Source organism: Canis lupus, chromosome 13 (assembly GCF_011100685.1).
Source record: "Canis lupus familiaris isolate Mischka breed German Shepherd chromosome 13, alternate assembly UU_Cfam_GSD_1.0, whole genome shotgun sequence".
NCBI lineage: Eukaryota > Metazoa > Chordata > Mammalia > Carnivora > Canidae > Canis > Canis lupus.
The window spans coordinates 48,502,158-48,529,551 of NC_049234.1; the positions used below are offsets into that span (position 1 = coordinate 48,502,158).

The window sequence follows — 27,394 nt, forward strand, 5'->3', positions numbered from 1 at the left end:
AACCCCACCTTCCTGTGCTCCAGAAAAACTGCTTTTCCCAGACATGCCTGTATCAGTCCCAGTGTGATGGCCCCCCTCCCACAGAAAACCAGCCCAAACTCTTGTCCACACCACATCTCCCTATCCAGGAGTCTTGCAGGACCTCAGTTCCACTGGTGGTAGTAACAGATTTCATTTCACAACAGGTAAAGAAAATCTCTGCAGACGACTGGCCTGAAGGATAAAGCAGCCAGGACACAACAGCAGAGCATACAAAGCACACACTGGAGATACTCCTTGCAGGGCCAGCCTCTGGGGAAGAGGTGTTACTACCCAGCAGGGCACAACAAGACCTCTTCTTCTTAAGGCCATTACCCTCAAGAACAGGAGACAAAGCTGACTTTCCTAAAACAGAGAAGCAGGCAGAGATTTATACAAAATAAGAAGGCAGAGGAATTTTTCCCAAATGAAAGAGAAGGACAAGGCCACAGCCAGAGATCTAAGTAAAACTGATATAAGTAACATGACTGATAGAAAATTTAAAGTTATGATCCTAAATATATTCACCAGACTTTAGAAAAGAGTGGAAGACATCAGCGAGACCCTCAACACAGAGATAAGAAATAATAGAGCAGAGATAAAGAACTCAATAAATGAAGCGAGAAATACACTTGGTGCAATGAACAGCAGGACTGCAGAAGCAGAGGAATAAACGAAGGACCTAGAATACAGAGTAATGGAAAGTAATCAAGCTGAACAAAAGAGAGAAAAAAGAATTACACAAAATGAAAATAGACTTATGGAATTCAGTGACTCCATCAAACACAGAAACATTTGTATTATAGGAGTCCCAGAAGAGGAGAGAGAAAGGGGGCAGAAAATTTATTTGAAGAGATAATAGCTGAAAATTTCCCAAATCTAGGGAAGAAAACAGATATCCAGATCCAAGAGGCACAGAGAATCCTCAACAAAATCAACAAAAGCAGATCCACACCAAGGCATACTGTAATTAAAATGGCAAAATATAGTGATAAAGAAAAAAATTTTAAAGAAGCAAGATAAAAGTTTTTTTTTGTTGTTGTTTTTTTTTTTTTTTTACATTCAAAGGAAGCCCCCTAAAGCCAGCAGAGTATTTTTCAACAGAAACTTTCCAAGCCAGAAGGGAGTGGGCATGATATATTCAAAGTAATGAATGGGAAAAATCTGCAGCCAAGAATACTCTATTCAACATGGCTAGAGAACAGAACAGAAGAAGAGATAAAGAGTTTCCCAGGGGGGAAAAAAAGTTTTCCCAGACAAATAAAAACTAAAGGAGTTCATGACCAGTAAACCAGCCTTGCAAGAAATATTAAAGGGAAAACTGAGTGGAAAAGAAAGACCAAAAGTGACAAGTGTGAAGGTGGGAAACTCAGTAAAAATGAGTATTTCTATAAAATATCAGTCAAGGAACTCACACAATAAAAGGATGTAAAAATATGACACCATATACCTAGAACATGGGGAGGAGAGGTATAAAGAATTGGTTCAAACTTAAACAACCATCAACTTAATATAAATTGCTATATGCAGATGTTATATACAAACCTAATGACAACCACAGATCAAAAGCCACTAATAAATATGCATAGAATAAAGAGAAATACAACCAAATATATCACTAGAGAAAACCAGCAAACTATCAGAGAGAAAGAATCGGAGAAAATCTTCAGAAACAATCACTAAACAGGTAATAAAATGGCAACGAATACATATCTATTGATAATTACTTTGAAAGTTAATGGACTAAAGGATCCAATCAGAAGATTTTAGACCTGAAGACACCTGTAGATTTAAAGTGAGGGGATGGAGAAATACTTATCAAGCAAATGGATGTCAAGAAAGAGGCAAACCAAGAAACAGACTCTTAACTATAAAGAACAAACTGACAGTTATTGGAGGGGAAGGTACTAAACACATAACGGGCATTAAGGACGGCACTCACTGTCATGACTACTGGGTGTTGTATGTAGGTTATGAGTTACTAAAATCTAAAATTGAAACTAACTATATGTTAACTAGCAGGAATTTAAATAAAAATTTGGAAAAAAAAAAAAAAAAAGAATAGAAAGCCAGAAGAGCAATACTATTATAAGACAAATTAGACTTCAAAACAAAGACTGGACCACTTGGCTGGCTCAGTCAGTGGAGCATGTGACTCTTGATCTTGGAGTTGTGAGTTTGAGCCCCATGCTGGATGTAGAGAATACTTAAAAATAAAATCTTTATTTTTTTAAACAAGAACATTTATTTTCCTGGAACAACAGGCAAAGAAAGACACTATATAATAAAAAAGGGGACAATCCAACAAAAAGATGTAACAATTGTGAATATTTATGCACTCAAATACATAAAACAGTAACAAACATAAAGGGGCGCCTGGGTGACTCAGGAGGTTAAGTGTCCAACTTGATTTCAGCTCAGGTCTCGATCTCAGGGTCATGAGTTGAAGCACCACGTTGGGCTCCACGCTGGGCATGGAGCCTACTTTAAAAAAAAAAACAAATATAAAGGAACTAATCGATAATAATACAATAATAGTAGGGGACTTTAACACCCCACTCACATTGATACACAGATCATTTAAACAAAATATCAACAAGGAAACGATGGCTATGAATGAGCACTGGGTGAGATGGATTTTATAGACATATTTGGAACATTCCATCCTAAAACAGCAGAATACATTCTTTTTATATGCACACAGAACATTTTCCAGAACAGATCACATATTAAGTCAAAAACAATACTCAACAAATTAAAAAAGACTGAAGTCATGCCATGCATTCTTTTTTTTTTTTTTGACCACAACTCTATGAAACTAGAAGTCAACCACAAGAAAAAATTCTGGAAAGACCACAAACACATAGAGGTTAAATATCATGCTACTAAACAATGAATGGGTCAATTAGGAAATAAGAGAAATTTAAAAAGACATGAAAACAATGAAAATGAAATCCTTCAGGACATGGCAAAAGCAGTTCTAAGAGGGAAGTTTTATAGCAATATAGGCCTACCTCAAGAAGAAAAATCTCATAAACAAAGTAAACTTACACCTAAAGGAGCTAGAAAAAGAATAAACAAAACTGAAAACCAGGAGAAAGAAGGAAATAATAAAGATAAGAAGAGAAATAAATGATACAGAAACTAAAAAAAACAAAAGTGCAGATCAATGAAATCAGTGCTGGTTCTTTGAAAACAGTAAAACTGATAAACCTCCAGCCAACTTATTAAGAAAAAAGAGAAGCACCCAAATAAATAAAATCACAAATTAGAGAAGAGAAATAACAAATACTACAGAAATACAATTGCGACAGATCATAAAAAAACTATATGCCAACAAATTGGACAACACAGAAGAAATGGATAAATTCCTGAAACACATAACCTACCAAAACTGAAACAGGAAAATAGAAAATTTGAACAGACCAAAAACCAGCAAAGAAATAAAATCAGTAATCAAAAAACTCCCAACAAACAGAAGCACAGACCTAGATGGCTTCATAGGCAAATTCTACCAAATATTTAAAGAAGGGTTAATACCTATTCTTGTCAAACTATCCCAAAAAATAGAAGAGGAAGGAAACCTTCCAAATTCATTCTGTGAAGCCAGCATTTACCCTGATATGAAAACCAACTAAAAAACTACAAAAAAAAAAAAAAAGAACTACAGAAGACTATCTCTGATGAACATAGATGCAAAAATCTTCAACAAAATATTAGCAAACCAAATCCAACAATACATTTTAAAAAGCATTCATCACAATCAAGTGGGATTTATTTCTAGGGTGCAAGGGTGGTTCAGTATTCACAAATCAGTGTGACACGAGTCAATAAGACAAAGGATAAAACCCATATGATCATCTCAATAGATGCAGAAAAAGCATTTGACAAAGTACAACATCCATTTATGAAATCTCAATAAAGTGGGTTTAGAAGTAATATATCTTAACCTAATAAAGACCTTATATGAAAAACACACAGCTAACATCATACTTAATGGTGAAAAACTAAGAGCTTTTCCCCTAAGATCAGGAACAAGACTCTCCACTCTCACCACTTTTATTCAGCATAGTACTGGAAGTCCTAGCCATAGCAATGAGCCAAGAAAAAGAAATAAAAGGCATTCAATTTGGCAAAGAAGAGGTTAAACTTTGACTATTTTCAGTTGACATGATACTTTATATAGAAAACCCAAAAGACTTATCCTTAATGAGGAAAAACAGTTTTTCCCCTAAGGTCAGGAACAACACAAGGCTACTTACTTTCACCACTTTTATTCAACATAGTACTGGAAGTCCTAGCCACAGCAATCAGACAACAAAAAGAAATATAATGCATTCAAATCTGTAAGGAAGAAGTAAAGCTTTCAATATTTGCATAGGACATGATACTGTAGACAGAAAACCCAAAGGCTCCACCAACATTTTGCTAGACCTGATACACAAGTTCAGTAAAGTCACAAGATACAGAATCAATCTACAGAAATCTGTTGCATTTCTAGATATCAATAATGAATCAGCAGAATGAGAAATTAAGAAAACAATCTCGTTTAAAATTGCACCAAAAATAGTAAGATACCTAGGAATAAAGCTAACCAAGAGATGAAAGACCTATGCTCTGAAAACTATGAAGACATTTATAAAAGAAATGGAAAATGACACAAAGAAATGGAAAGACATGCCATAATCATGGATTAGAAGAGTAAATATTGTTTAAAATGTCCATACTACCCAAAGCAGTCTACACATTTAATGCAATCCCTATCAAAATACCAATAGCATTTTTTTTACAGAACTAGAACAATCAATCCTAAAGTTTGTATGGAACAAAAGACCTTGTATAACCAAAGTAATCCTGAAAAAGAAAAGCAAAGCTGGAGGCATCACAATTCTGGACTTCAAGTTACATTACAAACCTGTAGTAATCAAAACAGTATGGTAATGGCACAAAAACAGACATACAGATTAACAGAACAGAAAACCCTAAAATAAACCAAAATTATACTGTCAATTTTCGTCAAAGCCAGAAAGAATATCCAATGGGAAACAGTCTCTTCAACAGATGCTGTTGGAAAAACTGGACCAGTATGTTATACCATATACAAAAATAAATTAGAAATAGATTAAAGATTAAATATGAGACCTTCTAAAAATCTTAGAAGAGAGCATAGGTATTTAACTTCTCTGACATCAGCCATAGCAATTTTTTCTAGATACGTCCCCTAAGGCAAGAGAAACAAAAGCAAAAATAATCAACAAAACTATTAAAAGGAAACCGATGGAATGAGAGAAGATATTTACAATGATGTATCTGATAAAGGGTTAGCACCCAAAATACATAAAAAACTTATAAAACCAAATAATCCAATTAAACAATGGGCAGAAGACAAGAACAGACATTTCTCCAAAGACATACAGATGACCAATAGTCACATGAAAAGATGCTCATCATCACTTACCATCAGGAAAATGCAAATCAATACTAGAATGAGCTATCACCTCACACCTGTCAGAACGGCTAAAACCAACAACACAAGAAACAACTGGTGATGGTGAGGATGTGGAGAAAAAAAGAAACTTCCTGCACTGTTGGTGGGAATGCACTGTGGAAAACAGTATGAGAGTTCCTCAGAAAGTTAAAAATAGAACTACCCCATGATCCAGCAATCACACTACTGGGTATCTATCCACAAAATTCAAAAACACTAATTCAAAGGGCTATGTGTGTCCTGATGTTTATAGCAGCATTATTTACAACAGCCAAGATAGGGAAGTAGGCCAACTGTCCATCGACTGATCAATGGGTATGGTGTGGTATGTGTGTGTGTGTATACATGAGGAAATATATATATATGCATATACACAGGCATATACATAGGCATATACATAGGCATACACATACATATCATGAAATATTCAGCCATAAAAAATGAATTTTTGCCTTTTGCAACAACATGGATAAAGCTAGAGAGTATAATGCTAAGTGAAATAAGTCAGTCAGAGAAAGATAAATACCAAATGACTTCACTGATATGTGGAATTTAAGAAACAAAACAAATGAGCAAAGGGAAAAAAGAGAGACAAACCAAGAAACAGAGTCTTAACTGTCGAAAACTGATGGTTACCAGAGGAGAAGTGGGTAAGGGGATGGGTTAAACAGGTGACAAAGATTAAGGAGTGCACTTTTAATGAGCACCAGGTAATGTACAGAATTGCTGAATCACTATATTGTACACCTGTGACTAATATAACACTATATGTTAACTGGAATTAAAATGAAAACTTAAAAAAAAAAAAACCTCCTTGCCTTCCTATTTGACATCTACTTGGCCCGCAATAAAAGAACTGTGTAAATCCTTATTATTTATTCAATGTTTGATCTGGGGAAGACTGGAATGGAAGTTCTAGGGAAGAGGACAGTACTTCCTTGTGCATCTGTATCTAAGATGAGGCTGACAGGGCACTAGCCCTTCCCTTGTAAATTACTGGAGAGAATGGCCAGCTGCTAAGGGGAATGAGCTTCATACACGGAGATTACTTCATATAGATAGGACTTTGTAGAAAGATCTGATCAAACTAAATTGTCCTGAATTCCTTGACTACCCTCAAACCAACTTCCTCCCTCCCAAGGATAAAAAGGAATATTCCACAGGCAACAAAGATAAAAGGGAGAGGGACAGGTAGCAATGGAGAATAGATGAGAAACAGCCAACACATAAGTTATGTTTCCCAGTTCTTTCATTAATTAGCTACCTGACCTTGGACAAATTACAACTTCTCTGGGCCTCATAAATAAAATGAGCTGAATGATTTAATCCCTTCTACTAGCAATTCTAATATTCCAAGATAATGCCTATATTTAAAATTCTGCTGAAAATGATATCCAGACTGCTGATCTATAATCTGATCAACACAAATAGCCAACTGTAACACAAGTAGGTTAGTTGGACCATGGTTGTAATATATGTACACATTTATACATCTTCTCCTAGTATCTCGTACATATCTTGGCATAGTAATTGTTGGGATATATATATGCTACATATACAGCAGTTAATGAATAGTAGATATATAGTATACAGTTAATATGCAGAATATATAGTTAATACTAAAAAGCAAAAATGTCTAACACATTAATAAACAAATGTAACACTTTTTAGGAATGTAATCTAAAAAGCTGTGAGTATAACAAGACAATTTATATTTTCAAAATTTTTAATATGTTGAAGTTTTCTCGGTTGCATATTACAATGTTATAATCTCTAGATTTATTTATTTTTGGTAGTTATCTACATAGGTACTACATGTGTCTTGGCAAATAAAAAAAACCTGACCAGTGTAAAGAAAATTTAGAGACAGTGCCTCACTGTTTAGCCTATTAGTGAATTTATCTTAAGGTATTAAGAAATAAATGAAGATATTATATATAAATTTATGAATTTATAAGAAATTTTTCATACCAATAAAGAAGAATGGGTATTTTATGATTAACAGAGAAGATCTTATTAAATCACTGCATTGAGTTTATAAAATAAAAATTAAGAAGCAATTAAATGAGCTATTTCCTTTCTCTGTTTAAACATTAGTTTAGGGCAGCCCCAGTGGCGCAGCGGTTTAGCGCCACCTTCAGCTTGGGGTGTGATCCTGGAGACCGGGAATAGAGTCCCATGTCAGGCTCCCTGCATGGAGCCTGCTTCTCCCTCTGCCTGTGTTTCTGCCTCCCTCTCTCTCTCTGTGTGTCTGTCATGAATAAATAAATAAAATCTTTAAAAAAATAAAAAGTAAACATTATTTTGTGTGCATGTACTCTTCATAAGCATGTTACTTATATCTAACACAGTAATTTTGGGCAATGTTAATGAGTTTAGTGATGAGTAAATGATCAGAAGGCTATTACAGACCACTTTTTTATGAACTTTAGAAGTAATAAAATATTTTTGTTATAGCAGAACACTTACCTTTTAGAGGAAAAAAATCTTAATATTAGAAACTATTATTTGGTTTATAAATTAAGTGTCCACTAATTTAAAGAGCTAATTGCTGGTTTTTAAGCTAAAAGGTCTGTTCTTTGGCTAGCTTTCACTGAAAAGAAGTTTCAGTGTGCACAGAGGCTCAGGCCATGAAGATCAGAGGCTGCAGTGAATCCTAGCTGAGCTACTTACTGCGCTACTGAGCTACTTACTAACTCTTGTTACTTTGGGTAACATTATCCCTTTGTTCATCAATTTCCAAATGAGGAAAGTAAGAAAGAATACTAACAGACTATTTAGATTATTGTGAATATTCACTGAGTTAATATGTGAAAAGTGCTCAGTTATTTTCAGACGTTAAGCACAGCTACAAGTATATATACAGTCCAACAAATTTTCAGATAGTAACATTTCTGCTGAATATATATTAATTAATCTGGTAATTAACTGTTCCATCTAAAGTATAAACAGAAAAATAACATTAATTTGCAAGATACTTGATGTTGCTTCATACTTTAGTGAATATGGTCATTACACATACATACATGACAGATAAATGCTTAAGATCTAAAATAATATATCTAAACAAGGGATCCCGGGTGGCTCAGCAGTTGAGTGACTCCTTTCAGCCCAGGGCATGATCCTTGAGGTCCAGGATCGAGTCCCACATTGAACTCCCTATTTGGAGCCTGCTTCTCTCTCTACTTATGTCTCTGCCCCTCATTGTGTCTCTTATAAATAAATAAAATCTTGGTAGCCCTGGTGGCGCAGCGGTTTAGCGCCGCCTGCAGCCCGGGGTGTGATCCTGGAGAACCGGGATCGAGTCCCACATTGGGCTTCCTGCATGGAGCCTGCTTCTCCCTCTGCCTGTGTGGGTCTCAGCCTCTCTCTCGCTCTCTCTGAATGAATAAATTAATAAATCTTTAAAAAAATAGATAGATAGATAGATAAATAAATAAATAAATAAATAAATAAATAAAATCCTAAAATTATATATATATAATATATATATAAAAACAAACAGGGTAAGAGATGTAAATTATTTGACAAGCTCTACATCCCTACCTTGATTGCTTTCCTCAACTCTATGTCTAGTTTGCTTATTTTTCTTGTCCTTAACGGTTATTGCCAAAGTATACCACCTTTCCTATCTTAAGTTTCCATGGAAATTTGATACTGAACTCTGTGTATTTTGTGTGCAAAGATGACATCTATATAGAAATCGTTTCCTATATAGAAAATGATTAAAAAGTAGAAAAGTAAAATTGATGGATAGGATTCAAAACTTTTTGTGGATTTTATAATTGACTTATGAGGTATTAAGGGTTTTCAATTATAAGCAAATATGTTCTGAATGGTTTTCAAAAATAATTTTTTACAGAACATTTACTTATTTCCTTTTAAACATTTCTACTTGAATTAAAAAGGGTTGCCTTTCAATGTATATTGCAATGTTTTAATATTTTCAAAATACTCCATTTGTTATTTTATATTATATTTAGGTGAACTTCAATTTGTTAAAAAAGATCCTTAGTCCAGTAGTATACATTTCATAATAATATTTAAAGATTTTATTTTTAAGTAATCTTTACACCTAACATGGGGCTTGAACTCATGACTCTGAGATCAAGAGTCACATGCTTTACTGAGCCAGCCAGGCACCCCTCCTAAGTAATATTTAACATGCGATGAATAAAATACATTATTTGTCATTTGAATGTTGTTAGTGTGGTCTCAGGTAAAGAACTTGATAGCTATAGGTTTCTGACTTTTATTAAGCCTCTCAAAAATCATGTACTATAAAAAAAATATGAAAATTTAATACTACCTTAACACATAGTACTATTTACTTATACTTACATTGATTAATTTTAATTGAAGACATAGTTTACTGATTTACGATGAATTAAGGCTTTTCAATATTAGTATACTAAAATTCATCACCTCAATGATTTATTTTTTGAGGAAAATAAAACTTTTCAAAAATTAAATCTAGACATACCTCTAACATTAATTGTGTAAATTCTTCATTACTAAGGAATGTAGGTTTCCAGTCCTGTCGGATTTCACTGGCATCTGACTGTGCAGTGATTTCTGTAAAGATTATTTGACACATTAGTGGCATACTCCAAACACAGGGTAGGGGTATAGGGTAGTACAAAAGTCCAGCAAGTTGCCTTCTCTTCTCCCTCTCTAATATAAGAACCACAGGCAATAACATTTACTGGTTTAGGTAGGTATCAGGAGGCCCAGGCATGAGTATGATGAAATACATGGGCTAATGCGGCAAGTTATCTACTTGGATTTGGTCTCTTGGAAATACCAGTCTTTGGTTTTTCTCTGGGGAGCTTTCACAGCCTGTAATCCTGAAGGCCTGAGACTGCTTCCTGCTTGATATAATGACCACATAGGAATCAGAACAAGCATATCAGAATCAAGCATTAGAAGGAAATTCTTTCTCCTCATCCTTCTCTTGACATTCAAATGGTGGAACTTAACTAGAGCAGTCGTAAGGACCTGAGCCTAGAGGAAAGGTGCCAAGGAAGTTAGTCAGTCTGCTTTTAACTAAGACGACTTTATGTTTACCTATTGCCAGGCAGAAAGGTTCCTTCCAATTTGAGATGTTCTATTCTGAATTCATCAAGAAGACTAAATTAAGATTTGGGGCGAAAACTTTAAAGTAATAATCCCAGACTGATTTTTGGTTAGTGCCTTCTTGAATGTTTTCTTAGTGGTAGGAAACTGGTCAAAAATCTGTAGATCCCTGGTTTGGGGGGCACACATTTTAACAAAATTAGTGGTTTACCTTGCAACATTTTTCTAATGGATTTAGTTATGAGAAAGCTATTTATAAATAATGAAACCTGAAATATTTAGGGAATAAGTATTTTTGTTTTTAAATGCAGACAAATTAAACAACCAGGCAAAATAAAAACCTATGTCATAGATTTCACACTACAAAATATATTCTACTTTGCAGTGAAAAGTAGGAACTAAGGTGTTCTGATTTTGTATTACCAGACATACTGGAAATGCCTGCACTACAATATGAAGAGTAACTAAGAAGTCTGGCTACTAATTCTGTGGAATATAGTCATGCTTTTCAAATTCACATCAATTGTATACTTCCAGAAAAAGGATTTGAATCCACAAGCAAATCCATCAAGTTCAGTTAAACACAAGCTTAGAGTACTAATAATAAGTATAATAGAATTCCCGGGCAGCCTGGGAGGCTCAGCGGTTTAGTGTCTGCCTTCAGCCCAGGTTGTGACCCTAGAGACCCAGGATCGAGTACCATGTCGGGCTCCCTGCATGGAGCCTGCTTCTCCCTCTGCCTGTGTCTCTGCCTCTCTCTCTCTGTCTCTCTCTGTATGTCTCCATGAATAAATAAAATCTTTAAAAAAAAAAAAAAAAAGAATTCCCTTTCAATTTAAGGTAAATTTTATTTTTGTGAGAATTATATACCCAATTTCGAAAAAAGATCTACATAATGTGAGAATTAATCTTCTATTATCAGGGGCAAATGCATTTCTATGATTTTATTTCATTCAGCAATCATTTATTGAACTGCAATGTCCGAGGGGATTGAGTATGCCAACAAGGGGCACAAAGGTGAGAATACTATCTGCAGAGGTAAAATGTAACGATAATGGTGACAATAAAAATGAATACAAGCAATTTTGACACATTTACACAAGAATCAACAGAATTTGGCAACTGTGATAAGGTACTAAGGAAGATGAAAAAAATCCAAATCTTTTCAGGCTTGAGTCCTAAAATCTGAAAGGGTAGTATTTTAAAAATGTAAAAAGGAAAGTTGAGAGAAAGAGGTGATTTGACAAAATGAAAACGAATGTACAGTGTCTGAGCACATGCAAAAGAAAGAACTAGAAGTTATCTGGAAACAAAAGACTGAAAAATTTACACCTAAAAATACAGATACGGTAGCTTAATAAAGAGGCCAATAGTTGAAGCTATGGAATGAAATAACCACAGGAAACACTATAGAGAAAGCAAGAACACAAAAGACAAGACATTTAAAGGGCAAAAAAAGTTCCAGTTAGGAAGGGGAGGTGAATGAAGAAGTGCAGTACAGTGTAACACAGGCCAAGGGAGGGGGGCGGGAAACAGGAGGATGGATTAAAATTTCCAGTGCGCCTGGATGGCTCAGTGGGTTAAGCTTCTAACTCTTGATTCCCGCTAAGGTCATGATCTCAGGGTCCTAGGATCATGCCCCACGTCAGGCTCTGCACTGAGCATGAAGCCTGCTTGGGATTCTCTCTCTCCCTCTGCTCCTCCCCCTGCTCACACACTCCTACTCTCTCTATATAATAAATACATAAATCTTTAAAAAAAAATTCCAGTGCATTAAGGTGTATTCAAAAGCTACTGCTATTGTCTGGTTGGTGGCAGAAGGCATGGGGCTGCTTGCATCTGTGAAATTAAGAAAAATAATTTCAAAGAGTGGTGGAGCATAAATCAGCCTGGTAATGCATGACTGAGTGAGCCCAGGAGGAGTGAATAAAAGGTACTAGTTACAAATTCTCCTTTTGAGAAGTTTTACTATTTCATTTACATTTGGAAAAGGAAAGGTCCTTCTGTAAGTTTTTCATCTATTATCTCTGTTACCAAAACATTCAATGTTAACTTTTTCACTTCATGACTCAATTAGTCTAAATGATTTTCTTTGATTAATAATCATACCTTATTTCACACACAGTGTTTATTTCCTAAACATACGCTGAAATCATCTTTTAAAATGGTATATAAGGGCCTCATGATGTGGTTCTTGACTTTCTTTGAAATATGCCCATAATTTTCCAATTCAACTATACTCCAATTCCACTGAACTCTGCTTCTCTGCTTTTGCATATGCTATTTCCTATTTCCTCCAGATGAAATGCTATTCTCTCTACTTAATCTAAAATGAAGACTCAGTGGAAAGCTCAACTATTTTTAAGCCTTTTCTGACACATTCCCCCCCCCCCCCCCCCCCGTGTTCTCAGAGAAGGTTTATGGTTTACAAACACTACTCACATTCTAAGTATCTCCATTGTAAATTAGCTGTTTATACGTTTGTCTTCCTTGGCTTGGGTTAACTGAGGGCCAGGACTGTTACTCTGCACCCCAAAAATCTAGGATATAGTAGGCACTAAATAAATGTTTGTTGAATGAAATAAAGAACATACCAGGAAATCTTTAAAAAAGCAATTGATTTCTTTCTCTCAAAAAAAGGTGAGGACACACATCCAATTTTAAGAATCACTGTCAAGATTCTATCATATTATGCTTTAAGGAAGAATCTGTTATTTTAAAAAATCCATCTTATAAAGTTAAAATTTTACCTTTATGTTTTCGTAAAAAATCAATGCTCTTCTGCAGAACAGTAGATTTGTCCATCTTCCTAGCATTACCAGGAAGCATGGATCCCAGTTCTTTAATGAGAACATTAAATTGATCTCTACGTTTCTTTTCAGATTTGTTTCTAGATACTCTGATGGAAAAAAAAAAATTAAGCAGCTTTCAAACAATCCATTTGATTACACACACAGTTTAATACAATGCTTATTCTGGACACAACTACGCACCACGTACTTCTATCAATATAGGTGGTAATAAGTATTTATCCACAAGTTACCAACAATGTACAGTTAATTGGGGCAATAATTTTCTTATCACTGAAGAACTTACATATTAAGCATTTGGCAAACATGTTCTTAGGAAAACGCCAGTAAGAACAAACTTCATTCAAATTTCAGGTTTTATTTAATCTAGTGTTTACCAAGAATTTATATTTTCCTTATTAGTTTATTATGAATATTCCAAAATATATTTGTGGAAGTGCATACAATGTATGAATACAAATTATTCAAAATTACTAGGTAGGAGAAAAGCAGCCATCTCTTATAAGGTTTATATTACAAACAAATCTAAAAATGAAAATCTCTCTACCCTCAGGCTTATCCATACAGTCTTCCTCTTTATTCCTGTATGCCAGGCTGCTCCAGCACAGAGCAATAACCATTTGTTTGCATTTCTTTCTCTCCATTAGATTGTGTACACCCTAATAACAGAGCCCCAATTTTTTCATCTAAGCACTTAAGCGTAACAACAAACAGTAAGCACTCAAAATATGCATGCCAAATGAATAATTAGTACTGTTGTATGTGAAGCAGTTAACCAGTAAACAAATACCAAGAGGCACCAAGACCTTCAGAGAAGTAAATACAATTATTTATATAGCAATTAATCATTCTATAATACCTCTAATTGTCTACTTTGTGAACTTTGATTTTCTAATTTAGTTTTTGCCTAAGCAAAGTATAATCATATCCCAGAAGGTCAGAAGATAATCTTATTTTATTTTTTTTCAGTAACAAAAGCATTTATTCTGTTAGTACTGGGAAAAAATAAAATGGTTCAAACCTCTTAATAAACTTAATAGATATCAAATGACTCCATCAAACTGAGTGCTTGCTATAATAAGAGAGACTGAGCTAATAAAGGTTAAGGATACTGGGGAAATACAAGCTCTTTCAAGAAGTTTAGCCAATTCCTATGGAAATTCGAGGAAGCAGGGATGGCATCCTCACATACTGAAGTAAGTCATGAAGGCTAAGTGAGAAAAGGATGGCAGTGGGGTATATGCAAGGCATTGCAGGTACAGGAAATGTCTACATGAACAAAAACCTGTCAAAAGTAGTTCAATCTGGCTAACATGGCCAATGAACAGGTTGTCTGTGCTTCGGTAGGCTAGAGCTAGGGGGTAGGGGGGAGAAATAAATGCCTGGAAAAAACATGAAGTTTTTAGGTTACATAAAAGGATTTTAATTTAATCCTGAAAGTCATGGGAAGGCACTGAAATGTTTTCCAGCAAAGAAATATGAACAGACCTGCTTGTTAATAAGACCATTCTGCCATCAGAATGATAAGAGTGATAAAAAGGATCAACGCTTGGTGAAACAAATTAATTTGGCAAATACTCTTGAAAACTTACTGTATGGCAAATACACCTGGACACTAGATGACCATTTAGGAGGCAAGCGCTGTTAATAGAGGTAGTGTGGATTTGAGGCTTAAGAGGCAGAACTTATCCATTCTAGGTAAATCAGACCTGGTTTGCAGTGGGAAGCAGAACAGAAACCTAAGAGGATTCCCATGTTACTAATAACTCTGTTTATTAATGTGAAATATAATATGTGATGCTGGTCTTGGTGGACAGATGGTTTGGAGAGAATTCAAATACAATGAAATTGCCTGTTTCACGTTTTAAAGATATATACAAGAGGCTTAGATATACAAATCTAGCTATACTCCTTTAGAAAAAATAAATAAGCATCTGAGAATTAGCATATGTATCTGAACACATGAATCGGGATAAAAATAAAAGCCAATATTCATTGCATATTTATGTGTCAGGCATTACTATAAATACTTGTGAAATCTCATTTATTCCTGTGAGGTAGACTTTATTACCACTTTTCAAGTTACAGATGACAACTTAGGCACAGAGGAGGACAAGCCCAGTGCCATACAGCTACCATGAAAATCAGCCATTTTTATTCCAGGAGAAGAACACGTACAGAGATCAAATATTGCCAACTCTATGACTGGATCATAACCACTAAAGTAAACTTCACTCCATATTCCATTTAGGCTGGAAGTTCCTAGCCCTTGTGATAATTTCCCTGATGACAGGTCACAGATGTTTCATTTTGCGGGTGGGTATAAAACTCCCTTTGTTCTTGGTTACAAACTAAGATACTTGAACTCATAATTGTTTCAGTCACTGTTCAGTGTGGTCCTGCTTATTTCTGACAGTATTGTGAGGTTCTCTGTCTTTTTCCAATGTCTTCCAAAGCCATAGTATTTTTGGTTCCCTAAAAACATTCTCAAAGTCTTCAAAAATAGAATACCCTTAGCTTACCTTATCCATCTATAAACTTGGCCTTTAAGACTGTCCGAGTCAATTCCTTACAGATCTACCTCTTCATTTAGGCATGACTGAAGAACTTTCCTTCACCAGACTGAGGTTAAGGGATAGGGATTGTCCTATATACTTTTAGCTTCAAATCCAAGCCTTTTTATTTCCTTGAATACACCATATAGTTTCCTCAAAATCTTCTTCTGAGATATATTTTATCATTCATTAAAGTATTCAGCAACTTACCTGGTTACTGTGAATATTTTTCAAATCCCAGTAACTCCCCTCTTTTTTTTTTTTTTTTTTTGCTAAATGCAGACATGTAAGAACTATTACTTATTACATGTTTATCTTTTGTATCTGTCTATAATACAACATTTACCCTTGTCTAACAACCATATAGTTCAACACAGAAAAAAAAAATAAAGTGTTTACTACTCACTCTGAGGGACTACAAACTTTGCTGAAATGCTACCTGGGCCTTTCTCTTCCTGATTATAATTAACTGCCAAGGCTCCTACTTTAGGTGGAAGCCCCCATCAATACCACGATGGCTTTAGGTCCCATTCCCTCACCTACTTGAGGCTACCTCTCCAACAATTCTTCCCTCCCTTTCCCCACTGTCTACTTTCCCTTCTACTGGGAAAATGGAGACATGTGGAGACCATAGAAGCCTACCCTGAAAGAACTCTCAATCGCCAAAGCTGAAACAATTTGAGCAACAAAATAGAACAGCACTGGAGTATAACCTAAAGTATAAAAACACGAGTCCATACAGATATATATAAAAAAAAGGGAAACATTTTTTTTTACACAAGTATTCCAAATGTGTGTAGATATCCCCTCCTATGGGAGGTGGAGCTTAATTCCCTCCATCCCTACTCTGAAGGTAGGCTACACTTACTGACTTGTTACCAAAGAACAGAGCAAGTTAAGGGAAAGCAGTAACTATAATGGTGAATCTGGTAAACCCTACCTTAGCAAAGGGATGAAGGTTAACATTCCTAGTGATGTCTTATAGATATTATATACTCATAATATGATGTGATGAGATGAGCACTTTTACAGGATAACTTTATTTAAACTACAAACTGCATACTGACATTCTAAGCATTTCCAACTTGCCAATATATATAAGTTGTTAAGGCAGAGAGCTTTTGGAAATCACTGTTTTACTATTTACTCTTACATTTGCTTATTATTCATTTATTATTTAACATCTTAAATTGAACTACCTTTTTGCTTTGTCCTTGTCATCTTCTTCCACCAACCCATCAAAAATACTACCATCTTCTCTAAAAGAAAAAAGAAAGTAGATAGAGAAAATAAGAGCAGACTCATTAAGCAAGAGCAATACCAACATGACATGTGAATCAAATCAGTTATATCCTAGGATTTTTGTAGAGTAAAAAATTGTACAAATTCAAACTCAGTTAACTGCTAAGTTGTTTTCTAATAAATATTAAAAAATTAAAGTTTACCCATGTTTAATTGTATTTTTAAAAAGCTTATCATAAATGTGAATTGTAAAACTTCTTATGTACTATATATACATGCTAAAAAAAAAAACAAAAACAGAATTTAATCTAATCAGAGGTTAATATCGTTTCAAACTGTTAGTATTCAGTGAAAATCCAGAAAGTCAGCGTATTTACCATTATATAAAATGATTCATTTGAAATTATTTTTAATTATAAGAGCATAGCTTAAAAATTTATTGAGACATTCATGTTATAAAATCACAAATCACTCACTCATAAACATCATAATATCTAGCTTTAACTTATATTAATACATTTCATTCATTACTGATTCATTTGACAAATATTTATTAGTACTCATGTGCCAGGCTCTATTCTGGACATGATTACAGAGCAGTTAATCAAACACGGAGATCCCTGCTCTCTTACAGCTTATTTTCTAGTAGAATGAAACAAATCAAGAAAGGAATATACAATGACAAGTTTTAGAATTTTTTAAAAAGGGGTGATTGTTTAGGTACTGTGATGCTACCTTAATCTGAGTGGTTAGGGAAAGGCGTGCTGAGGGTTGGACTTTAAGCTCAGATCTAAGTGACAAGAAGAGGTTGGTAATGGAAAGATCTAGGGGAACAGCATTCTAAAAACGAAATCAAGAGCACTGGAGGCTAATTCCTTAACCTTAAGTAGCAATATTAAATAATTTCATATGAGCTTTTCATGAATTCACATTCACTATTTTAACCACACCTTTCCATGGCCTATAAAGCACATATATTGCCTGCTGGATCCACTGTTGAGAACATCTACAAATCTTGTATCATAGAGCTCCATGTCTGGACTTTCAGGGTTCCAAGGACGCATTGCAATTTATGAAAACTTCTGTATGTACATGCACTTTACTGAGGAGAGAGTCCATAACTTCCATGATATTCCCAGATATAATGAACTCATATTAAGAATCACTGCTTTGGGCAGCCCGGGTGGATGGAGGGGCAAGATGGCAGAAGAGTAGGGCAGCCCGGGTGACTCAGCGGTTAGCGCCGCCCTCAGCCCAGGGCATGATCCTGGAGTCCCAGGATCGAGTCCCACATCAGGCTCCCTGCATGGAGCCTGCTTCTCCCTCTGCCTGTGTCTCTGCCTCTCTCTCTCTCTCTGTGTCTCTCATGAATAAATAAATAAAATCTTAAAAAAAAAAAAAAAAGCATCACTGCTTTATGTCTGAACACAGAGGTTATCTCTAGATATCATACTGTCTAGAATGGGAACTGGCAATCACCAAGAAGCATAATACCATAATTATATTTAATTTCTCAGGAGCACTGAAGGAACATCCCCCTTCTGAGGGACAACTACACTTACAGTCCACCTGAAAATATGGCGGGGCTGCAGGTAGGCCTCTCTAAGCAAACTCCTTGCCCCTTAGGTCTTAAGTTCTGGTAGAGTACATATCTTCACTGTTTATCTCACAGGAAAGGGGACAGGCTGGCCCCAGATGTCAAAATTCACACTTCTGTATACAACTCTAGCTACAAAACTCTTAAAGAATCCCCTATAATAAATATACAAGAACTTCAGTGTCAGACAGACCAACACAAGTCATAATTCCAGCTCAGCACTTAACGATGTGACCTTAAACAAATTATTCAACCTCCCTGACCTATCCTACCCTCAGCTGTAAAGTCTAATGGCATTATTATGAGGCTAAGAAGTAACATATACAAAGTACTCAACAAAGAGCTGTCAAAGAGTAAGAGCTTAAAACATGTTACTGTATTTCATCAAATTAAAAACACCACTGATTTTTATACAGATTTATCAGTATTTCATGTGACACCAAGAAGGAAACAAATGCTACCAATTAAACTATGGATAAGACAATTGTAAAATGAATCTCAGTGTCAGAGGTGTTAAAATGTTAAAAAAAAAAAAAAAGTTTTAAGATCAAAGAAACAAGGTTTCTCCTCCTGGCAGGAGATAAAATCCTAATTATAGTTACCACTTATCAATCACAAATGCTAATAAGATGCTTAAAGGGATGGAGTTAGCACCAATAGATAAGGAGAAAAAGAACAATACATAAAAAGATTCCATAAGGTGCCAAGGAAACATCTGCAGCTGTCACAGTTTCTTTCAGAGTAGCTCTGACCACTCAAAATTACAATTCAAGATCTGTTTAGGACACAACCATATGCTGCTGACTTTGGCTATAGACAGTTATCAATATGTCATATTATTACACTATGTTCACTCAATACAGAAATTGAATGTAACAGGAATTATGTTTAAACATGAAACATGTTCAAAGGAATTCTGTTTAAACATGAAATGGTATAGACCATCACTCTAATAAAAAAATTTAAAATAGTTTGATAGGATTCAAAACAAAGAGTTTCTAAAAACATACCTGTCAACAATCGAGCTCATTTTACTACAGCTTACGGTAAACAACATAACATATTACGTTTTCGTCTTGTGGTAGACATTTGTACTTCTCCTTGGGTGGAAGGAAAAATAAAAAGTCATTAGTTTGCAAAAAAAAGTTATTTCCACAAATACAGTAATGTTGAGAAACACTGTATGTTATCACAGAGAATATAAATGTTTTGGTCTGTACCCAAGGTTGAAACATTATTTTTAAACAAATACCTTTAGCTAGGGCACAGGTGAGTCGTTTTTCCTTCTAAAAAAGGAATACAGGGGGAAAACATTTATGGATTCATTTTCTATTATAAAGTAATAAAAAAATGCTCCTCTTTTTAGTATATATATATTTTCAAGATTTTTTTTAAAAAATTATTTATTCATGAGAGACACAGAGAGAGAGGCAGAGACATAGGCAAAGGGGAGAAGCAGGTCCCTTGCGGGGAGCCCAATATGGAACTCAATTCCAGGACTCTGGGATCATGCCCTGGGCTGAAGGCAGACACTCAACCACTGAGCCACCCAGGCATCCCAGTATATATATTAATTAGAGTATATAATTATGAATAGGCTATAATTCAAAAAGATATATACACCCCTATATTCATGCATCAATATTTACAACAGCCAAGATATGGAAACAATCTAGGTTGCCCATCAACAGAATGGATAAAGATGTGGTGTGGGTGTTGGAGGAATATACAGTGGAATATTACTCAGCCTTAAAAAAAATGAACTCTTGCCAATCTTGACAACATAAACGAAACTAGAAGGTATCATGCTGGGTGAAATAAGTCAGACAGAGAAAGACAAATTTCCTATGATTTCACTTATATGTAAAATCTAAAACACAAAACAAAACAGAAAGAGATTCATAAATACAAATACAACTGGTAGTTGCCAGAGGGGAGGGGACTGGGAGGATGAGTAAAATAGGTGAAGAGAAGGTGTACAAACTGTCAATTACAAAATAAATCAATCATGGGAATAAAAAGTATAGTATAGGGAATATAGTCAATATTATAACAACACTATATGGTGACATGGTGAGCACTGTATAATGTACAGAATTGTTCAATCACTGTTTATACCTGAAACTAATATAACAATGTATGTCACCTATTCTTTAATTTAAAAAAATCTAGTCAACAACAAACATTTGTTGAAACCCTATCTTCTATTAAATAGTAGGCTAAGCTTTAGGGATACAAGGATAAAAGATACATTCGCTGTAGGCAAAAATCTGCAAGGGAACAGGGAGACAGAGGAAATTTTCTTGACTATAATGAGTTTGTCAGGTAGTCTAGATTGCTGTCACTAAAAATATGGTTCAGAGACCATCAGCACTAGCATTATCTGAGACCTTGTTAAAAGACAGTCCTACTGAATCAGAATCTACATTTTAACAAGGTCCCCATGTAATTTGTACGACCATTTGAAAGAAAGCCACAAGAATGGCAATTTGCAAAGGTACAGGTCTTTATGAGACAAGGGAGCATCCTATTTGAGAAACTTAAGAGGTTTATTAGCATTTTCTTTAGAGAAATATCTAGTCATGTTACAACCTGAAGTTTAATTACTAGACCATAAAGTGAGAATAAGAGTGTATAGAAGGATGAAGGCAAGGTAAGTAGAAAAGAGCCTTACTGGGTGGCTGGCTGGCTCAATCAGTATAGCATGTGACTCCTGATCTCGGGGTTGTAGGTTTGAGCCCCACACTGGGTGCAGAGATATGGAAGTGGGTGCGGGGGGGGGGGGCAGGGAAGGATGAAGGGAGGGAAGAAGGAGGGAAGGAAGGGGGAAGGAGGGCAGAAGGAGAGGCCTTATTATAAAAAGTCTCATGCCCACATTGAAAGAATTAACTACTTTAAGATGGAATCATAAGCCTAAAATCTGTCACCCTATATCTGAAATATAAAGCAGATTTTATTCACACAAGATACTTATATCCTATAGTTGTGAGTTAAATATTGAACCACTTTAATGCTAATAAAATCCCTAACAGTTTTGAGGCATAAGAAATTCTACTTTAACTATTATATCTTTTATTTAAAATTTAGAAAACAGTGTAAATTAATGTGTAACTCTGAGAAAAGATGAAAGGTGTCCCAAGAGCATGGGATTCTGAACTATTCTATCACTGTTTTCAAACGTACAGGCATGAAGGAGCAAGTGAATGGTCCTTGCTCAATGATGCTGCAGTGCCCATGTGGTTATGGCTGCAGAAGTGAAACTGCGAAGGGCTAAGAACTCTTAAAAGAAAATAAGTGAGGAGTCAGAGGTAAAAATAAAAACTAGCACTCAATAAAATACTGGTTTTAAGTGTCTGGGTCAACATTAGCAGATGAAACATGGAATTACACAATCTGAGAGCTAGATTTTATTTTATTTTTTTTAAGATTTTATTTATTTATTTATTTATTTATTCATGATAGAGAGAGAGAAAGAGAGGTAGAAACACAGGCAGAGGGAGAAGCAGGCTCCATGCCGGGAGCCTGATGTGGGACTCAATCCTGGGACTCCAGGATTGCGCCCTGGGCCAAAGGCAGGCGCCAAACCACTGAGCCATTCAGGGATCTCCTGAGAGCTAGATTTTAAAGATGACCTAAGTACAACCCCCACCTCCCCATGGCCTAAGAAACATACCGTGTTATCATCACGGTAATAACAGAGGCTGATTCTATCACTAGTAAAAAAAGAACAATGCAAAAGTAACACCCAAGTTGGATGAATTAAAAAAGGACAGTTTCACTTTAAAGTAAGAAGGCCAGATCTGAGTCTTATGTGGCACCAACTATATGTTTTTTTAATTATCAAAAGACAGAAAATAGGGCAAACTAGAAAAGGAAAAAAAAAAGACCCCAAGAATTAGAGTCATCCTGACTGAACCCAAAATGATTTAGAGCATACAGGCTGATGCTTTATTAGGCTATTTTACTAAAGTTGATTAACAATATTCTTCCAAACATTTATTGTGCTGCAAAGTGAACAACATAAGACTACTATATGTATCTTGGGACGCCTGGGTGGCTCAGCGGTTGAGCGTCTGCCTTCGGCTCAGGGAGTGATCCCGGAGTACTGGGATCGAGTCCTGCATTGGGCTTCTTGCATGGAGCCTGCTTCTCCCTCTGTCTTCTGTCTCTGCCTCTCTCTCAGTGGCTCTCATAAATAAATAAATAAAATCTTTAAAAAAAAAAAAAAAGACTGTATCTCTAACAGTCCAGTCCAAGATCTTTTCTCTCCTTGTCTAGCCACCAACTGAAAAACAAGCTATATTTAAGGGAAAGGTATGTGAAGAAGTAAAACAGGCCCAACTAAGTACTCTAAAGCCAAGTGTGAGAAGACTTCTCTTAACTTCTTTAAATGGTGTCAAATTAATTGTATCAAACCACAGTGGTAATGCAGGAACAGCCAAAAGCTCTTGTTTTGGAACTACTCTAGGCCTCACATTTTCAGTACCAAAAAAAAAAAAAAAAAAAAAAAAAAACTGTCCAGAATCACATTGCCCATGCTATGGATTCTAAGGATTCAGTTTTTTTTTTTAAATATTTTATCTATTTATTCATGAGACAGAGAGAGAGAGAGAGAGAGAAAGAGAGAGAGAGAGGCAGAGACACAGGAAGAGCGAGCAGGCTCCATGCAGGGAGCCTGACATGGGACTCGATCCCGGGTCTCCAGGATCAGGCCCTGGGCTGAAGGTGGCGCTAAACCCCTGAGCCACCTGGGCTGCCCTAAGGATTCAGTTTTAAATAACTAAGTGATGTCCCTACACACAGCAAAGTATTTCAAGTATATAATCTAATACAGATCAAATTTTATCATTAAAAGTCTTCATTCTTGGGGCGCCTGGGTTGAGAATCCAACTCTTGATTTCGACTCAAGTCATGATCTGAGTCTTGGGACAGAGCCCTGCATTAGGCTCCATGCTGGGCGCAGTCCACTTGTCCCTCTGCCCCTCCCCCTGCTCATGTGCTCCTTCTCTAAAATAAATAAGTAAAATCTTTAAAAGTCTTCTTTCTTAAATACTGACATTACAATGCCAGTATGGTATGCAATAATGTCTTTGAAAGGATCAGTTACAGTTACCAGAATCCAAATTTCACAAATTAAATTACCAATAATCAAATTTCAGCTAGGAAGGAATCAAATGCTCCTTTACTTAAGCAACTTGAGCTCAACTTCACTGAGTGATGACTTCCCAGCTTTCCAGTGATGATATTATTTTATGATGATAAAGGGCAAGGATGGTGTAAGTCTTTTAAAACATCACTTTAAACGGGCACTGGGGGTTATTCTGTATGTTGGTAAATTGAACACCAATAAAAAAATTAAAAAAAAATATCACTTTAAAAACAAGCTTTAAAAAAATATTCATGAAATGAGATATTAAAAACTAAGACATTTTATAAAACATTCAAACTTTGCCAAGTATAGAAGCAGATATGTTTTTAATTCAGCATGCAACATTAAACATAATTAACAGAAAATCTCAGTGCCTAGAAATCTATCTTTGGAAAAGAATCCTTATACATAAAACTACATGTTCTATATTAAAAATAAACTGTGCAGTATCTAATGACATGATACTGTCCTCTGAATCCCATTTGTTGTCACCTCTCAAGGCTTTCTATTCCTACATCACAAATCCCTCTCTTGATAATTGGATTTTTCTGATCGACATCTTAGTATTTTAACCTTAAAGAACAAATCAAAAACAAATCTTGACCCATCAACCCCCTTCAGGTACTGTCTCTCCTTTTCTGCTCCATCTCACAGGAAAACTGCATGGCAGAGGACAATTGTTGTTTCAACATCTTTAATTCCATTCTCTCCCTTACTTTAAAACTTAGTGTTTATTTTCACCAACGTATACATGTTCAGAGTCTAAAGTGTCCACATAGTTTTAGAAGACTTATTAAAAAATCAGAAGTCTTCTGTCCTCTGATCTCCATTTCCCACTTTCCACCACTTTCACCTCTTGAACCATTTCTTCTGGCAGTCTATGCTCTGATATCCTTTGTCACTTCTTGATTCCTTCTGTTTTAAGTGGGGATGCCTACACAGTACCAATTTATTCAAGCTGTGCCAATGTAATTGAACTTGAACTCCTGTTCAAGTCTTATTTTTCAGGCATAATCCCCCTAAGAAAAATAAGAATTCAGTTCTCTTTGACATCTCATGTTTACCTCATATACGTGCACTCTTGCCCAAATTCTCAGTATCATAATTTTGGCGAGGTGGTTATATTCAGAGTTAACATTATTATATGGCTCTCCAAATGCAATTCACAGCTGAGCCATACAGCATACTACAATTGCTTCCCTTTTCTAAAATAAGCTTTCCTAGAATTAATCATTGTTTTTTACTGACTTAGACTGGCAACAAATCGGCCTGTGTTTAGTCTCACTCTTACTCCTGTTTGCAGAAGTAGAGTGCTCTAATTCCTAACATTTTAGAGGCTCTATAGTGTCATAAAGTTTGTTCTTCAGCATTCTCACAGCTGGCTTAGATTCTTAGATCTAGAAGACAGATATCATATTTCCATTCATTTTTCAGCTTCCAAAATTCTGTTGTAATTGTTTCCCATTCTCTTTATTTTTGTGCTATCTTTTGTTTAAAAAAACAAATAAAAAAAACACCCTACTTTAGCTTTAGTGGAGTTTCAAGAAGAAATAGAACTTAATCACATTTTTTTTTGCCATCTTTAACCGGAAATTCCCCATTTTCTCTTCATCAATTTTAATCAAGCGTTCACCCTCACCCACTCCCACTGAGACTGTTCTCTCTTATTAGTTATAAATGACATTCATGTTGCCAAGTCTAATGACTGCTTTACTCTACTATTTTACCTCTGAATAGCATGTGATGTAACATAACTGATCACTTCTGCATTTATTAAATATTTTTCTTGTTTTGCCTTCTATGACAGAACACTTTCCTAATTTTTCACCCATCTCACTGGCTGTTTCTTCTCCTCTAATACTGGCATGTCCCAAGGCTAACTCCTTCTCAATCTATGTATACTTCCTAGATAATTTCATCCAGACATATTCCTCTAAGTATCTCTCTATGCCAATAACTCCCAAATCCACACCCCTAGACCAGAATCTAAACTTCAGAGTTATCTATCCAACTACCTTTTTGATATTTCTACAGATTTTACAAGTGTCTAAAATATTATGCAACTAAACAGAACACTTGACCTTCTCTAGAAATTTGCTCCTCTCCCAATTTTCTTCTCCAACCTGAATTCCATATACTCTTTCCCTCATTTATACTCTAGTCACATTTTCTCTTTCTGTTCTTCAAGCATTCCATGGTCATTTTTGTTTACTGCCTATAAATCTCCTCTCTCAGATCTTCACAGGGCTGACACATTCTTGCCATTCAGATCTTACCTGAAATATTCTTCTTCAATTAGGGCATTTAAATATTTCACTATTTCTTTCAATAGTGAAAGTAGTCACTAGTCTCTATTATCCATTTTAATTTGGGGCATTGCACTAACAACAAATGTTTCATTGGTTTACTATTTGTCCTCCCTCCCTTTAGAATGCAACCCTAATGAGAGCAGGGACAGCTTCTGTCTTATTCATCATTGTATTCTCAGTTTCTAAAATAGTAACTGAATATAGCTGATACAATAAGCATTTGGAATAAAATACAACAGGAAAAATTTTTAAATAAAACATTCCCCAAATTAGTGTGTCAAAATAACTTATGGATTCATTTATGTACTTTGCTGGAAAATGTCATTCCAAAGTACATTCTAAGATATAACTTTTTCATTACCTTTTGTATTTTTTTGGCTCTTTTGAACTGATTCTTCAGAAAACTATAGGTTCAATGTATTCTTCTATATGGCTGACCATCAGTCTCAGAATTCTGTTTAAACAACAAAAAAATTTATTAGATTTACTCAATTTACATAGAAATTTATCATGAAAAATTTTAAGGTAATTTTTAAACATAAAATTTGAACTTAGTCACAAAAGTGTACATAACAAATGTTAAACTCTACAAATTGTTTCTAATTGTTTCTAAAACTTAATGAATAAATGAAAACAATAACTTAATCCTAGTATAGAAGTTAAAATGCAAAAGTATGAAAATAACTATACTTACAAAAATACATTAAGAAGACACACAATAAAAAGATATAATTTGTGATGCTGAAAACAAAGTGTGGAAAGGAGAGACAAGTAAAAGAGTTAAAATTCTAAAGTCTAATATAATTGTCAAGATTATAAAATGTTTTATGTAAGACCCATGGCTAAGCACCAAGAAGACACCTATAGAGGATACACAAAAGGAAATGAGAAAGGAATCAAGCATGTAACTAAAAGAAAAAAACAAACAACAAAAACAAAGAAACAAAGGAAGGCAACAGGAGGAACAAAGTAACAAAAAACTACAAGACAGTCAAAAAAGAGTAACAAAATGGACACAGTAAGTCTACCTTATCAATAATTACTTTAAGTGTAAATAGACGAAAGTCAGCAATCAAAAGAGAGTAGCTAAATGGATCAGAAAAAGTAAGATTCAACCATTTGTTGTCTACAACAGACTCTAGATTTAAGG

The 27,394-nt window shown here is 35.1% G+C and overlaps 1 protein-coding gene across 12 annotated transcripts in view; it reads right to left on the reverse strand.

Moving 5' to 3' along the window:
* The window catches only part of CLOCK (clock circadian regulator), a 141,272-nt gene that overhangs the window by 54,511 nt on the left and 59,367 nt on the right, over nt 1-27,394 (reverse strand). For 11 of the 12 annotated variants that reach the window (XM_038556140.1, XM_038556139.1, XM_038556130.1 and 8 more), the window contains 5 exons: nt 26,606-26,698; nt 19,797-19,886; nt 17,147-17,206; nt 13,333-13,481; nt 9,990-10,081 (listed from right to left, as the gene is read on the reverse strand). In XM_038556140.1, coding sequence (XP_038412068.1) covers nt 9,990-10,081; nt 13,333-13,481; nt 17,147-17,206; nt 19,797-19,843 — 348 coding nt within the window. In that variant the 5' untranslated portion in view covers nt 19,844-19,886; nt 26,606-26,698. Of the gene's footprint in view, nt 1-9,989; nt 10,082-13,332; nt 13,482-17,146; nt 17,207-19,796; nt 19,887-26,605; nt 26,699-27,394 lie in introns of those variants that run through there. The other variant, XM_038556141.1, reaches the window with a different exon arrangement.